The 16047-nt window shown below is 40.4% G+C and overlaps 1 protein-coding gene across 2 annotated transcripts in view; it reads right to left on the bottom strand.

Annotated features, from left to right (window-relative positions):
* Positions 1–1786: 1786 nt before the first annotated feature.
* Positions 1787–16047, bottom strand: part of kcnt2b (potassium sodium-activated channel subfamily T member 2b) — a 179567-nt gene continuing 165306 nt past the window's right edge. For both annotated transcript variants that reach the window (XM_088932148.1, XM_088932147.1), the window contains 8 exons: positions 15900–16034; positions 14766–14877; positions 12452–12553; positions 10290–10373; positions 9637–9765; positions 7336–7642; positions 2266–2350; positions 1787–1904 (listed from right to left, as the gene is read on the bottom strand). In XM_088932148.1, coding sequence (XP_088788274.1) covers positions 1787–1904; positions 2266–2350; positions 7336–7642; positions 9637–9765; positions 10290–10373; positions 12452–12553; positions 14766–14877; positions 15900–16034 — 1072 coding nt within the window. The remainder of the gene's footprint in view (positions 1905–2265; positions 2351–7335; positions 7643–9636; positions 9766–10289; positions 10374–12451; positions 12554–14765; positions 14878–15899; positions 16035–16047) is intronic.

Genomic DNA, 16047 nt, shown 5'->3' with positions numbered 1-16047 from the left:
ACCATTTTATCCAATACAGGGTCATGGTTGAGCTGGAGCCTATCCCGACAAGCAACAGGCACAAAACAGGATATACTGTACCCTGGACAGGATGCCAGTCCACAGGTCAGACACAGACACAGACACACTCATATTAGGGCCAATTTTCTTATAAGCCAATTAACACTACGTGTTTGAATTCTAGGAGGAAACTAGAGTGCCTGGAGATCCTCTGGGATAAAAATCACGAAGGACATTATTATTAACTAGTCCCACGTATACAATCAGAATGGAAGTAAAAAAGAAATTAGGAATAGGAATCTTAACTTTAACAGACTGATCTTAGCGATCTCAGAAGAATCTAGTTTTGTAGAGTTCAAAACTGTGGCTAAACAAATGTCAGTCCTGGGCATTTTTTAATTTTGCAAATCAGCAGGATCACTGGTACCAAAGTACATGACTCACTCATTACTGTTGGTCTGTAAGGTACTGTTCATGTTGATAAGGATGTGCTTTTAAATCTGATGACAAAATAAATGTTTTTTTTTATAATAAATGTAACAGTAAGAACTGCAGATGTTTCTTTTTCATACCAGCAGAGTACACAGGACAACATTCTGGAGTGGGATAGTCAAGAACCTTAAATCTTGTTAGCTTTTACAAATGTTTGCCTTTTAATATTAACTCTGCTTGTGGCTAACAGAACATTTCACCATCTGGTCAGGTTGACAATTAGTCTGTGTCAAGACTAATTTCATATTTAACTCTTCTGAACCAGTGACAACCAATATTAGTCCGTCCTGGAGAGCCAAAGTCTTCAGAGTCTCACTTTTCCCTCTTAAGTGGTCTAAATCACCACTGTCTCTCACTGTTTTACTTTTAAGGAGCTCACTCTTTAATATAAGGCCAGCATGGCTGCCTGAGACCAGGTGAGATTACAGCTGCTTTAATCTGATAAACTGGGGTAAGTCTTGAGTGTTCATTAAAGGAACTGTTTGCTTTCTTTTCATGAATTTCATTTTTGAAATTGGACTGCCATACATCATCACAGACAACCCTGCCAGGCCCCGATCTCAGACAGGACAGAGTGAGAAATGCTTTCTGTTTCAGTGTGTCCAACACAGCCTCCAATAAAGAAGTCAAGTTACAAGAGGACTTTTAGCTGCTGTTGATTAAATTTCCATCCAAAGCATCGAAATTCAGTCTGTGATGGCAAGGTTTGCCATCTCTTGTTCCACATTTTGCACACAGGCACACACTCCGACACAGTTTGGCAACATTTTTAATTTGGCAGTCTTGGTATAAAGTCCTGATATAAGTGATTTTTTAATCCCTCTCCTGGGATTTCAAAACCGATTGCAGGCCAGCACAAAGGGGTAAGCTCTCTAGGCACACTCACTCTAATTGTCTCCTGCAAGAATAGCTTCTTAAAAATAGATATTTACAGTCAAAGTAAAGAAATAAATATTCCGAAAATAAATACATGGTAAAAACTTCAGAGCCCCTTTTCTTTAAAAAAAATAAAAATTGACTCCGGGTAGCCTATATTCTTACTGAAATGTCCTCAACTCTTGTCCCTGTATACTCTTTCCTATTTATTCACCTCACTGAACAGTTTAGTCTTTGTTTCTCCAGCATTTCTTTCATCTCCATCTCAGGTGTCCTACCCCAACCCTCAGTCTGTGTCTCTCTCCAGTATTTTCTTCATTCCCTATTCCAGACATCCTACCCCATCCCTCAGTCTGTCATCCACTTGTTTCTCCATTGATTGGCGGTGGTGTGTTTTTTTTTCCCTAGGACTCTCTTCTTACAAGTGGGTACTGTCCCGCGTGTCGAACTTGTGCCCATCGCAGTGTCCCACGCTACCTTTCCGGCTACCCGCCCTGCTGGACACCAGAGACAGGGGGTCGGGCCGGATCAGATACCTGACAGAGAAAAAGATGTCCACCAAGAATTAAAACCACTTAAATCATTAAAACCATCCAACATCAAATAACCCAAAACACAGGGTCTGAAATATACAACATCCCACCCACTTGTTTTAAACCTGAAAGGTAAGAGTTACTACACATTCGATTTTAAGGTGTCAGTTCTACCTCTTAAAATAATCAAGCTGATGACAGTAAATTTAAAAAAATCCCAAACCCAGAGGACAAAGAATACTTTTTATTGAATTGGGTTGCAGAGAAATATCAGTGATTGACCATGACAATTCAAAAGGCGGTGGGTACCTGAGTAACAAACAGATTCCTACAGATCTTTATAAAAGGCCATTGCAAAACTCACACAACATCGTTGAGCTCCAGGCGGCTGTCTGGGGAAGGGTTGATTAGGATGTAGGATAAGGTGTTCCCTTGATCTGTCATTTCATCTGAAACAAGATAAAAAAGGCACTCAAGCAGAATCAATCATTTGTCAGCCTTGACACTGCCCTCCGTGCCCCCCACAGCACTGCACATCACCAATATCATTTATTTTTAAATTCAAGATTTTATTGCTGTAATCATCACTGAGCTGATAATCCTGCCTTTGAGCATGTTATTTTTGATGGTTTATTTAAAAAGACAGCAATGCACTATTTCCCATGATAATTAGAGCTGTCACGAGTGCTATTTTATACCTTCACGACATGACTCATAAAGTCATCCACCTTGTTTTTCAGGTCAATTAATACGTTTGTTGTATGGTACAAAAAGTCTCCCTTGATCTGAGATCGTTTTGTTGGTTAACATTTTATTTTTGTACAATAAATCTCACTTAACCTTTGCACTGGGAGGTTCCCTTTTGCTAAAATGTGAAAAAGTGAGCAAATGAGATATTAAATGTGAATGAAAGGTGCTCATCTTCCTTTTTTTGTCTGAAAGGCTACACAGAAGAGCTGCTGGCCTTCCTGAAAGCTATTTTCACCATTGGTTTTCCTTGGTCTTTGTCTCCTAAGGTTCAAGATGGCAGTAAATGACTTTTAAAGGGCTGAAGTTAAATCCAAGTCACAGCTAAAACTGGATTCCAATATCTATAGTAAGTGTGCAAATCAAATACCATGTGTGCACAAACTTATAATATTGGACATTAAAAGCAAAAGGCAAATTGTTAAAGGAAATGAAGCAACTGTATGGAGACCAAAAAACTGCAAGTCCAGGGTAACAGTAAAGAGCTGAAACACCTAGGAAGCACCTGCTTCAGGTATTTAAGGATGGCAACATGCCAGGCTAGACTGATTAGCATGGGAGAGTGGAAGAGAGAGCTGGCGAAAAAGAGGGTACCAATTTACTTCTGGGGGAAAACTGGTCTTTCGGCAGTGGAACTTGAACGCATATTTTGAACTTGGACAGATGAACACAACTTGGCAGACACAAAGACACAGAGTGGACAGGGACACGAGGACATGGAAGTCTGTAACTTAAACTAAACTAAAACACATTTCAGTTTTTCCACCTAAACTGTGGCTTTGCTTCCTGTAGAAGAGTGCTCACACACCCAGCCTCCCAGTGTGTCTCAATTTGATTTGAGATATTATTTGAGAAATGTTGCTCCTTTAAAGCATGTTTCACCATAAAGCAGACAGCTCATTATGATTTCATATTTGATTTTTGTACAATAATTCTCAACCTTTTTTTTTGAGAGCTTCATTAGCTCTCAAACAATAGTGCATTTTGTACGTTATTTTTATGTTATGCGTCAGGTTATTTACTCAAAACACTGAAGCTTACATTTCCTACGACAGGAAAATATTACTGGACATCAGAAACAACTGCAGGGATTTCAGGTCGCTTGACCTGGATTACATCAGCTCGTCCATCCTCTACAACGCAGACCCGGAAGCCGCCTGACCGTGACCGCTGGACGCAAACGGTGCGAGCGCAAACAGAAACGCGGTAAGAGAGCCAGGCTGCAAACTGGACGAAATAAAACTCAGGCTCACTACTCGTTAGGAAATAAAAGACTGCTGCACTCTTGTGTTTACGGAAACATGGTTTCTCAACAACATACTGAAATACTTCGCCATTCAGCTGGATGATTTTTTAACTCTCCGATCGGACAGAACAGCTGCCTCTGGTAAAAATAAAGGAGGAGGTCTGTGTATTTATGTCAACCAAGCATGGGGCAGAGATGCTACAGAAATTGCGATCCACTGCTCACCCGATTTAGTATATTTATATTTACTAAGGGAATTCACGTCGGTCATTATTACTGCTGTGTACACACAGTACCCCCTAACGCTAATGCTAAGGAAGCAGTCAACACGCTATCCAAAGCTATTAGTAAACAAGAATCAGCACCCTGATGGTGTTTTTATTATTGAAGGCGATTTTAATCAGGGAAATCTGAAATCAGTACTGCCTAGCTACCACCAACATCTTGACTGCCCCACCGGAGGAAACAACACACTAGACCATGTTTATATTAATGTACCCGGCGCTTCCAAAGCAGTACCTCACCCCCCTCTTGGACAATCTGACCACATCTCCCTGTTCCTACTCCCAGCCTACAGACTTCTCAAACGCACAAAGGCTTCAGTTATAACTAAAAACTTGGACCAAAGAGGCAGAATCAATGCTTCAGGACTGTTTTGAGTGCACAGACTGGAGTGTGTTCAAAGACGCAGCCTCCCACGAATCCCACACCGATATCGACATGTATGCATCATCAGTCACCAGCTACATCAGCAAATGTGCTGATGATCTGGCAAGGGTTAAAAAGATATGCAAACTCCCAAATCAAAAACCCTGGATGAACACTGAGATCCGATCCCTGCTCAAAGCCCGTGATGAAGCCTTCAAATCTGGTAATGAGGAAGAAGGAAAGTGGCAAGGAAAAAATTAAGAACTGGCACAAAATGTGCCAAGAAACAGTACAAATCCCAGATAGAACACCACTACAACACCAATGCTAACCCACGGCACATGTGGCAAGGTATAAATACAATCACAAGCTACAAGAACAAAACAAGCCCTGTAAGTGCTACTGACCCCTCCCTTCCAAACAAGCTTAACACCTTCTATGCACGCTTCGAAGCTCATAACCCTGAACCAACCACCTGGACCACTGACTCCCCTGCCACCTCACTCCCCACACTATCCAAGCTAGATGTCTGGAAATCACTAAGAAGAGTGAACACTCGAAAAGGTATCCCTGGCCTGGTACTCAGAACATGTGCCTGGCAGATAGCTGATGTCTGTACTGACGTCTTCAACCTGTTCTTGGCCCAGGTCACTGTACCTAGCTGCTTCAAGACAACCACCATCGTACCAGTACCAAAAATATCAGCACCCACATGCCTGAACGACTACCACCCTATTGCACTCACCCCCATCATAATAAAGTGCTTTGAAAAACTACTTATTCCACACATTAAAACCAGCATTTCCTAAAACACTTGATCCTCTCCAGTTTGCCTATTGCACAAACCGCTCCATGGAGGATGCAATCTCTATAGCTTTATACACCACACTAGCCCACCTGGATAAAAGGAACACCTATACAAGAATGCTAATCATTGATTTTAGCTCAGCATTTAACACCATCATACCCATAAAACTTTCTACCAAACTCAGGGCTCTACTGTAGGTTTAGATACCACCCTCTGTAGCTGGATCCTAGATTTCCTCACGAGCAGACTCCAGACTGTCAGGATTGGCAACCTCACCTCCAACACACTTACCCTTAACACCCGTGCCCCTCAAGGCTGTGTGCTCAGCCCACTGCTTTACTCCCTGTTCATCCACGACTGTACTGCCAAGTTTAGCACAAACACGATCATACAATATGCTGAAGATACCACAGTCTTGACCCTGGTCACTAACAACAATGAGACTGCCTACAGGGAGGAGATAAAACAACTTGCAGACTGGTGCCGAACCAACAGCCTATGTCTCAACATCAGCAAAACCAAAGAACTGATTGCTGACTTCAGGAGACAAGGAAAAGTCCACTCCCCCATCAACATTGAAGGGTCTGTGGTGGAGATGGTGAATAACTTCAAATTCCTAGGTGTTCACATCTCTAAGTACCTCACATGGGCACTCAACACCTCCAGTCTCATCAAGAAGGCACAACAGCGGCTGTACTTCCTGAGAAGGCTGAAGAAAATACACCTGCATCCAAAGATCCTAAGCAACTTCTACAGATGTATGGTGTAGAGCAGAGAGCATACTGACCAGCTGCATCACAGTCTGGTACGGCAACTGCACCGCCTCTGACCGTAAGGCACTGCAGCAGGTGGTCAAAACTGCCCAACACATCATCGGCAGTGCCTTACCATTCATCCAGGAAATCTACAACACCAGAAGTCTGAAAAAAGCCACCAAAATTATGTCTGACCCCACTCCCCCTACCATCTGGAAGAAGGTTCCGGACGCTCCTGTTGCACACAACTAGACTCCAAAACAGCTTCTTCCCCAGAGCCGTCAAGCTGGTGACGCCCCCACTCCCTCCCATCATACTATGATCTCTCCTAACTTCTTCCTGTACCCACAGTGACTGTACTCCAACACCACTACATACACGACAACTTCTTGTAAGCCAAAATTGTACTTAAAACTGTACTAGTTGTAATATTTATTAATCATTATATTATTGTTCCCCAAATTACTTTTGCACAGTTTGTGTCCTGTTGTATTCTTTTCTCTGTTTGCGTATTTGCACAGTTTTGATTACACTGTTATGTTATTATATTGTTATTGTTATTGTGTTACTGTCTATTGTCGTGTCTTCTGTTCTATTTATATACTGCACCTGAGTGACTAATGAGAAACATTTTTCACTATACTATGCACCTGTGTAAGTATAATGACAAATAAAGTTGAATTGAATTGAATTGAATTTTTTGATACTATAAACTTCCCTTGCACTGTGAGGGTCTCTTTTGCTAAAATGTGAAAGAGTGAGCTTTTGAAGATGGGCTGGCAAGTGAGGGCACAATCAAGATTGCAATGCTTCCTATTTTAACCTTATTTTTTTCTAGACTCATCTAGGATTTATCTAAGACACTTTGTAATTAGTTTCTTGATAAAAGTCTGGGTAAAAACGTGCCTCCTGTTACAAGTTTTAAATGCACTGCCACATAGTTTCCATTCATGTCCCTGCCTCGAAAAAAAACGGGGTATCGACTTCAACAACAGAGGGGCAGTTTGCTCCTGAGTCCCACAACCCCTAACACATTTATAACAAGAGACAAAGTGCATCACTGTGCTTTGCTCTCATGAGCTGTGGCTTGTAACAACAGTACCACAGCAGACAGTGATGCAGTGATTAGTATTGCTGCCTCGCAGTGCTAGGGCCCTGGGGTGCTATCTGCGTGGAGTTTGTGCTGCATGTTCTATCTGTGTTTGTAAGGGTTTCCTCCAGGTGACATACTGTAGCCAGACGGGGAGAGTCCCAAGTGCTTCATGCGGTTCTTCACCAAGGCGTTGAGCTCCTGCCTCTCGGAGCGCCGGAATAGCGTCATGCGCTGCTGGGAGATGCGCTCGGCGGCGCTGCTCTTCCCCGGGTGCCGCCCGCCCTTGCGGCTCAGCCGGCGGGCCCACTGCATGCTCTTGCGGCGCAGGAGCGGGTGATCGGATTGGTCGCTGGAGGTGGAGTTGCGATGGCTGACGCGGCATAGGATGGGCTCCCGGGGCTCCCTGGTGTCCTCGCAGTCCTCCACATTGATAGACACCTGAGACTGGGGGCAATAAGAGAATGTGTTATCAGGGTTAGCAATGGCGTTAGTGGACCAGCAGGAGGTGCTGTATCCTTGAAGGCCTTGTATCATAGAATCTGCAAAATGGCAGCAGGGAGCCATGCAGTACCAAAAGGAGGCATTTTGTCTCACTGTCAAATAAAAACAAAACTCCTGTTAGTCTTATCAGTATGATTTTACATACTGAAGAAGTTAAAGTACCTGTGTCACACAACTGAAAAAGGCTCTACAGATGAAGCAGTGTGTCTCTTTTCTTTCCTTTCAGCATGGAATAAACCTTTACCTGTTCCTGATTATACATACTGTAAATGACCTGCACAAGCCATCAATCACTCGTTGGACACTTTGGGCCTTTTCCCTTATTTTTGGGTAAATTTGCATGGGACTTTCTATGGTGCTCAAGTAGTAATAAGGAAATTGTTTTTCATCTTCATCATCATCAGCACAAAAGTGCCTGCAGCCTCTTAAAAGCTGAAATGGACCAGACTACGCAATATCCCATTTAGAGATGAGATGTTGATCCTATTGCTATGGCTCATTTTCTTTTCCTACTCATGTTTCTTCATTCAGGTCTACATAACAACTCTGTAGTGCAACTGACTAAGTGAATTTTCCATTCTCTATCTCAGCAACAGCCTATCACGTGCCCCCTTTGCAGGGTGTTGAGCATTGGTGGTAAAATCAAGTGACTGTCCTATGACCTGTGAAGTGCTCCACAATCCGTCAGAATAAAAAAAAGCAATATAAATGCAAATATTAATAATTCGCCCCAATTGTAATAGAAATATGAAAAATATACAACAGATTTCATTTTTAGATAAACAATAAGATATGGATTGAACACCTTGTCAGTTGTTTGGTTTTGCAAGGGATTTGATGGAATTCTGTGCAGTATACACATACTGTAAGTGGATACACCACAGAAAAAATACAAGATTATTATCACACTGGGCCGAATGGTGGTTGGTGGTGGTCGTTAGTGCTGCTGTCTCACAGCTGTGCTCCAGTGCTCCAGTTCCCCTCTTCCAAAGACTTATTGATCAAATCATTAGGATAATCAGCATCTCTAAATTGTCCCCATGTGTACTCTGGTATGAACTGGCCAGACTGCTTTGCAGATAGGATGGTAGAAGGGAATTCTATAAAGTGCATTTGATTAACAACCAAAAGATAAATTTAGCTCTATTGTAACAGTCCTAATTGTGGATCAATAGTATAATAAAGATCACCTGCTTCTCAATACCAAAGGCAGAACAGAACAGTTGCTGTACAGAAAACAAATTTGTATCTTCACACTGACAAAAAATTTATAGAATGAGGGCATTCTATTTTTAACTGTCCATTGTGTGAGTATGTGTGCTGAACTGTCACAACACTAAGAATCTGTTTAGTATTTTGAGATTATACTGTAGGAGCTTTGGATCTGATGATGGATATACAAATAAATGAGTGCATGAGGAGGATTAAAAAAAGATTATTTCTGGAAAGAGCTGCATTTACTTTCTTTCAAAATTAAAATTAAAATGTATTTGAAAGGAAACCACTGAAAAAAAATACTTTGCAAATAGCTGTGCAAGTCTTATCTATTCAGATTCAGGTAATAAAATTCCAGAGAGAATGTGACACAAAAGGGAATATTTTGGGGTTCCTGAGGGTCGCAGTTAAACACCTTCTCTACAAACAGAATCTGCTCCAAATTCCAGAGATCCCTGCTCCTTAGTTGTCTCTGACCAGACTCCCAAAAGAAGGCTTCTCAGCCTCCTGGTTATGTAAGTAAGTACAAAATGGGAAGCATACAAATTAGGCAGAAAAAACAACATAAAATATAATCAAACTCATATTTCCAAAAAGCACTGTGAACCACTGAATGAAACTAGGAACTTTCAACAATGGAAGTTAAGACCTGGACCCGTTAGGGCAGTGCATTATGGTCTAGTGGAATTGTGCTACTTGAAAACTGAGGATGCCAGCTCTACCTCTGATACAGGCAGTGTGTGGGACTCTGTGCGATAGATTCCAATGGGAATATCCCCAGTAGATGAACAGAGCTTCTGATACAACCTTCCATAAGTACGAATCCACAAGTCTTCCTCGCTGATCTTCATCTGTAAATAAAGTTGAGCATGGAATGATTAAAGATAATATTTTATCCTGGAATGATTAAAGATAATAATTGAAGATTAAGAATATTACAGAAACAAAACTGACTTAATCAGAACAGTGTGGGGGAAATACGGATCATACTGTATTTTAATACATGGAACTGGTTAAGCATTGTAGTAAATTTGTACCTAGCAAATCAAAAGGTTTAAAAACTTCAGCCAAACAAAATGGCAACGATGAACATGATAACTGTAAAGAGCAACAAACAAATAAAATCTCAGAACAAGTACACATTTGACTGAAAAATCTGAGGAATCTCATTTTATGAGATGGTACAGGCAACCAATGGACCTGGCAAAGTGATTTTCGTGGGAGTGCTTGGGAACCCTGAAAAAGCAGAAATTATTTCAGTGGTCACTTTCTATGTGCTAAATATTTCTGTGGAAGCAATTTAGAAAAAATAGTAATGCTTGAATCTTATAAGTAAGATAACAGCTTCTAGTCTACCCTGATCAGTTCTACTTACTGCACACAGAAAGCCGGAGCCTGGCATTGAATCTAGCCCCAGCAGAAGGCGTGTGATGGATATCATGTAGTCTTTCACGAAGGACTGCCAAAGAACAAGCAGAAACACTTCTGTAACTCCTGTACCAGCACGCATCACTGGCAATGAAACTTTTGTAATGAAACTATTGCAGTCAGGCAGAAAAAAGGCCACCGACATAGCCGAAATGGTTAGCCACAGAGCACACAGCCCTGAATCACAATCACGATATTAATCAACATATGTGCAACATTCTTTTAACATATGAATAACATTGAATGACATAACATTCCATGGTATATAACATTATGTTTTTGGGTTGTTTGCCTTTCCATAAGAGTCAATAAAGAAAACAAAATCAGGTTTTATAAAGATGAATTCCTACACTCTGGAGATTGCAGTTTTAAAAATGGGCTGTGTAACTCTTTCTGCCTGTGTCATATGTGCAATGTTGAAGATTGCTGTTGATCTCCAACAGATTCCAAAGTCCTTTTGGTTTGTATTCTGGTGTCAGCCTGGCACTATGCAAAATGCATCATGTGAGAGTCAGTGCACATGTGTGGTAATTTTAAGTGTCTTCAAGAAAAGAGCAAGAGACTACTGGATCATCCAGAAGAAAAATTGGAAAGATCCTTAATTTTTTTTCACTTTTCCCACAACAATTTTAGTTTATGATATGAACAATGCAATGTCAGCTCCAGACCAACACAGCATGGCCATACTTTGTATTATGCATGGATGTGAAGAACCCAGGAAGTTGCAGGAGTCACTGTTTCATTGGGATCCTTGACAGCCTTGGACAACTAATCCAAACCCCATCTCTGGTAATTCTGAGTCAAATATCTGCTGCTGCTTTGGAAGTCCAGATCACAAAAAATATATGGCATTGGTCAGATGAGCAGGTAAGTAAATTGTGATAAAAACCAGTGTGGTCCTGGAAGGTACAGGGAGGTCAGTTCATGTTTTTTTATACAAATGATCGATAAAATACTTTTATTTTATTTGCTTTGATGATCAATATTGAAGTATGGTTTATTTTAAAAGGTGGCTGGTGTAAGGATTATGTAGAAAACTTTTAATGGTGCATCTAAAAACCATTTGATGCAACATACATCCACAGTTTGTTGGACTAGTCCTGAATAATAAAAGAATAATAAAAGGATCATTCCTATTTGCTGAAAGCATTACCATTTTTTCCTAATTCACTTTAACAAAGAACTACAGAGACAAATGCTGGTTCAGCATTAAAACTGATACAGATAGCAAGAAAAAGCAGGAACTCAAACTAATCCCAGAATGTGCTGTCATGCAATGAGCAGGGAGTCCTGTTCTGCGTTAATCAAAGCACTCTAGTGGATTGCAGACCATAATATGGGGGCAAACAGATTTATACTGCTATTTATACTGTTCTTTTAACATGGAGACTTTAGGAAGAAAGATGAGTTTAGGCAGATTTTATAAATGGAAAAAGACACTATGGTCCTCATAAAATTATTCACATTGTGGACAGGGTTTAGGTTTGACATCTTCAGTGAAAGATACCACCTTCTACAGATCTCATCCTAACTGTGGACAGGAGTGACACATATCCCTAACATACATGAAAGCTAAGAAATCAGCATTGTGTTTTTCCCTGAGATTCTATTATTTATTACTGGATATATTGAATTATATGGCACAACAGTGTTAGTTGCCCCATGCACATGACTGTTTGGGGCCACTGTTAACACACATCAAGGAATTAGTCACAGGGGACTTATTCTGGTCAATAAGACTGCTACTACAACTTCTGCCCATGTAAATTGACATGCATTCTCAGATGGAAAGTAGTCAGCTGGTCAATGGAAAGGTGTCCCACTTGCAGCTATTTTGGCACACTAACATTCCACTGCACCAAGGAAAAGTTTTCCCCTTACAGTTTTTGTAATTGGTCATTGTGTTTCCCCTATAATTGAGAGTCCAGCTAGAGAAAAAAAAGACAATATGTAGTGGGTGTCCAGGATCAGAGCATAATAATGATGGATTTTGAAAAGGAACATTAATATGAAAAAAATGTACAGGGTTTGATGCAGTAGAGAACTGAAAGACTGAACACTGAAGGACAGGAAAGCTGGGGAGGAGTAGTATGAGAACCATCAAGTTACCTGGTACAGTAAAGTATCCAACATGCTAACACTGAAGACTTTGCCTGCAGCAAATGGCAACCGGAACATAAACACCAGGTTAGATCCCTTCTCTCGCTCTTTCTGCAAAAGAAAGAATAACAGACATGCAAAGGAGAGACTAGAAAAAGCCTTTGCATGCAGACACTTGGGGATGAAGTAGAGGGAGTTGAAAGAAAGAAAAGAATTCACAAGTGCTATTAAAGGATCCACACCCACAACTGATTGACATATACAGTAATATTGCTCATGTAAACATCTTCACAAAAGTATTTCTGGAAAGCAGTTAAATGGTTATGGTTCTTCTGGTTTAGCTACAGTTGGCTTGGGTTAGCTTTTGGTTAACATTTTTAAGAACAGTAATCAACACCATGCATGTGCATGTGACTTCAAATCCACATCCAAGATCCTGAGAACTGCAGAACCTTCATTCAATTATTTTGAAATATTTTCTTGTCAGTGCCTTAAAATTCAACAAGATTCTTAACAAATTGTTACATCTACTAAGCTTGCAGGTCTTGCAGGTCAGCATTACATTACTTTCACTCAGCCTTTTACTTATGCTGCATTCTCAAAGGAATTTAATACCGCCTGAATTATGATTTCACCTTGTACACTGTTGCAAATTTTGTTCCTATTTCTGTTTAGTCTTCTACCTGCCACTCAGTCTTACTCATTCGTATTTTGCAATATTTGGCATGTAAAGCAAGTCAGAATATAAACTGAAGCATTTCTGTGCCAAACATTTTACTTTTATGGCACAAATATGCTTTTGGACATGTACAGTATGTGCATAGTGCATTTATCTGTGGAACGTTTTCCAGCAAGTTCTTGCATATGTATGTCAGTGCAAGCTTGTTTTTTTAGCTCAGCTTTAATAATAAAATCAGATAGGCAAAGGTTTAAACAAATTAAATTAAAATAAGCATGTGCTATCGCTCACAAATTAGTTGCTTTTCCAAGGTTAGTTTAGTTTGTTGAGGTTAAAGAGTCTGAAATCCCAAACCGAAATGTACATCTCAGCATTATGAAGCCACATTAAAAGAAAGTTACTAGTCAAATGAGAACAAATAGCCATGGAGGGAGATATAAATTAGTGGTGAAGGGGTTTAACAGAGATATTTGTCACATGAACATCTCCCAAATACACAGATCAATAAATTCATAACCTCTACTATCTTGCTGAGCAACCTGAGCAGCAATTTCTGTAATGAAAAGTTAGTCACAAACTCCTGAAATAGCAGGAGTCACATTCAGATGCATCCAAACAGCAACTCAAAATGTACACAAAAGTCATAGCGCTTTCAACACCCTTAAAATCAGTAGGCACATGAAATTTCAGCTGTAGTTTTGTGAAAGGAAATAAAAAGAGATTAAACACTTCCTGTCTTGCTCCCATTGCTTGCTAGGATAGGATCCGGCTCCTCTGTTACGCAGAATTGGAAGAAGTGGTTAGAAAAAGGATGGATGGATGCCTTGAGATATTTTCTAGTAACCTGTGTTTTTTCTAATTAATTTCACAATGATAACATTGGGTTCCAGATCACCCTGAATGCTGAGAGTAATTGTTCAGAGTGTGGATTGAGCCTTGCATCCACACTGCTGGGCTGTCAACCTGTCTGCTGTGACTGTGATTGCCCAGGAAGAGACATACGATTGGCTGATCTCCACTTGGAATCATGCAGGCCTGATCTATGTGGGTTCTTCTCAGTTCATTGTTGCTGTCGCACCTTTGGGACTATCCAGGTGCCTGCAGTCTTGCAGTGTCATCAGTAAGTGGCAAGTCGCTCCTCCAATCAGTACTAACTCTTCTGCATGGCACTATGGAGCTCACAGCTGGCATATACTCCCTGAAATGTGCACACATGTTTTTCCAGGTAGTCCACTTCACTGAGAGACTGGTTAGCTGAACTGTATGCTTAAGAATCAATCAAGAATCTACAAATATGTCTTCTTTGTTGGTTATATACTCCTGATTTCACCCTGTTGTTTCTTTAAATAATTCATCCTGTTTTTTAAAAAAATGAAAAATATTTCAAGTATAAATAAAAAATTGGAGACTTGTTATCAAAATATAATCAATACAATAAAACACTGTAAAAATATATAGGGTGTGAGTTTAATTGTATAACAATAAGATATGTCAACAGATCAAAATATGTGGGACATGACTGGAACAGGAACATCACACCTCTGTATTACTATGTTTTACTATTTAATGTGATTGTGGTTGAGTAAAGGTTCAGTCAGAAATTAATCAAAACTTCAAACCAAATAGCAGATTGAGTATATTTACCTTTTCTAGTTTGGAGAGAGCCTGGGAATAATGATCCTTAACTTTGAACTGCATAAACCGCATGTTAGCAGGATGGGTGAGCTCTGTAATGATGCTGAGACCGGGAAACAACCTAGCAAGAGAAGAGAGAAAACAGAGAATATGTGCACACATGTTGGATGTCCACATACTGTATAGCAAAACATTCTTTAGTAGAATACAATATGTTACACTTTGCTCTTTGCTCTTTAAATATTTGCAGTCCAATCCTATCCCATTTTTCTAGAGGTTCTACATTTCAGTTGAGCTTGGGGAAAGGGGGAAATGTTGTGTATCTCGTTGTTCCATCAATGAAGAAGGGTTCTCAAAGCCAATGGGAAAGAATTACTATGGGGGAAGCAGTCAGGGGTGGCACAACACTTTGAAGTACATTGGAGATATCTTCTAGTGTGAAGCCCCAGTATTACTGCTTGGGCACCTTAGGGAACTTTGATCGCATTCATTTAATACAAGGAACTGCTTGTTAACCTGATCTGAAAAAGAGCCATAAAAGCACAAGAAACCATGAATGATTGGCAACTATCTTACAGTCTTGGGATTATTTCTTTTTTTGTATATTGTATAAGGGGTCTTGATGGTATCAGTCACTAAAAGCTTTTATTCCTAGAGACCCAGAGTCCAGAAATTGCTTTGACAAGTTCATGCTTCCAAAAGAAAAGCCTACAAGAACATTCTCTCCACTTTATTCCCCCAGCCTCCAGAGATACAGATGTTACAGCATACTGATCCAAGCTCATTCAGAACTGTAGTTTTCTGTTGCTGTGACAAACCTACCAAGGTGTGTATGAATTGGAAAGAAGAAGAATCCAGTAATTAAAGTATGATAGCTCATGAGATCCTGAGAAAACAGAATCCACACTTTCTGGTTCGTGAGAACACAAGTGCAGACTGGAATTTTAAATGCTCTTGAATCACCTCAAAGCACTTCACCGAAATTTGCTAAAAATAATAAAATCTGAGGAATTAAAAGGAAATACCTAATAGGCTTAAGTAAAAATAAAACCTACAGATAGTATGACAAAGCCTCCAAAACTCCAAGGATTAAAGGGTGTATCTCCATGGAAGTCCAAGAGGCACATCGAGGGTTGGCCCTACCTGAAGAGTGTCTGCACGTTCACGATGGTTTTAGCATCAGCCATATAGTCCTCTTCAGCAATCATGGAGCTTTCCTTGTCCACCACCACCATAGTGGCTGCAAAGGTTACCCCGCTCCGCAAAAGGCTGTCCAGACTGAGAGAGGGAG

This window comes from Atractosteus spatula, chromosome 14 (assembly GCF_055471065.1).
Source record: "Atractosteus spatula isolate fAtrSpa1 chromosome 14, fAtrSpa1.hap1, whole genome shotgun sequence".
NCBI classification, from domain to species: domain Eukaryota; kingdom Metazoa; phylum Chordata; class Actinopteri; order Semionotiformes; family Lepisosteidae; genus Atractosteus; species Atractosteus spatula.
The sequence above is the reverse complement of the archived record's forward strand: the minus strand, read 5'-3'. Positions and strand labels throughout refer to the sequence as shown.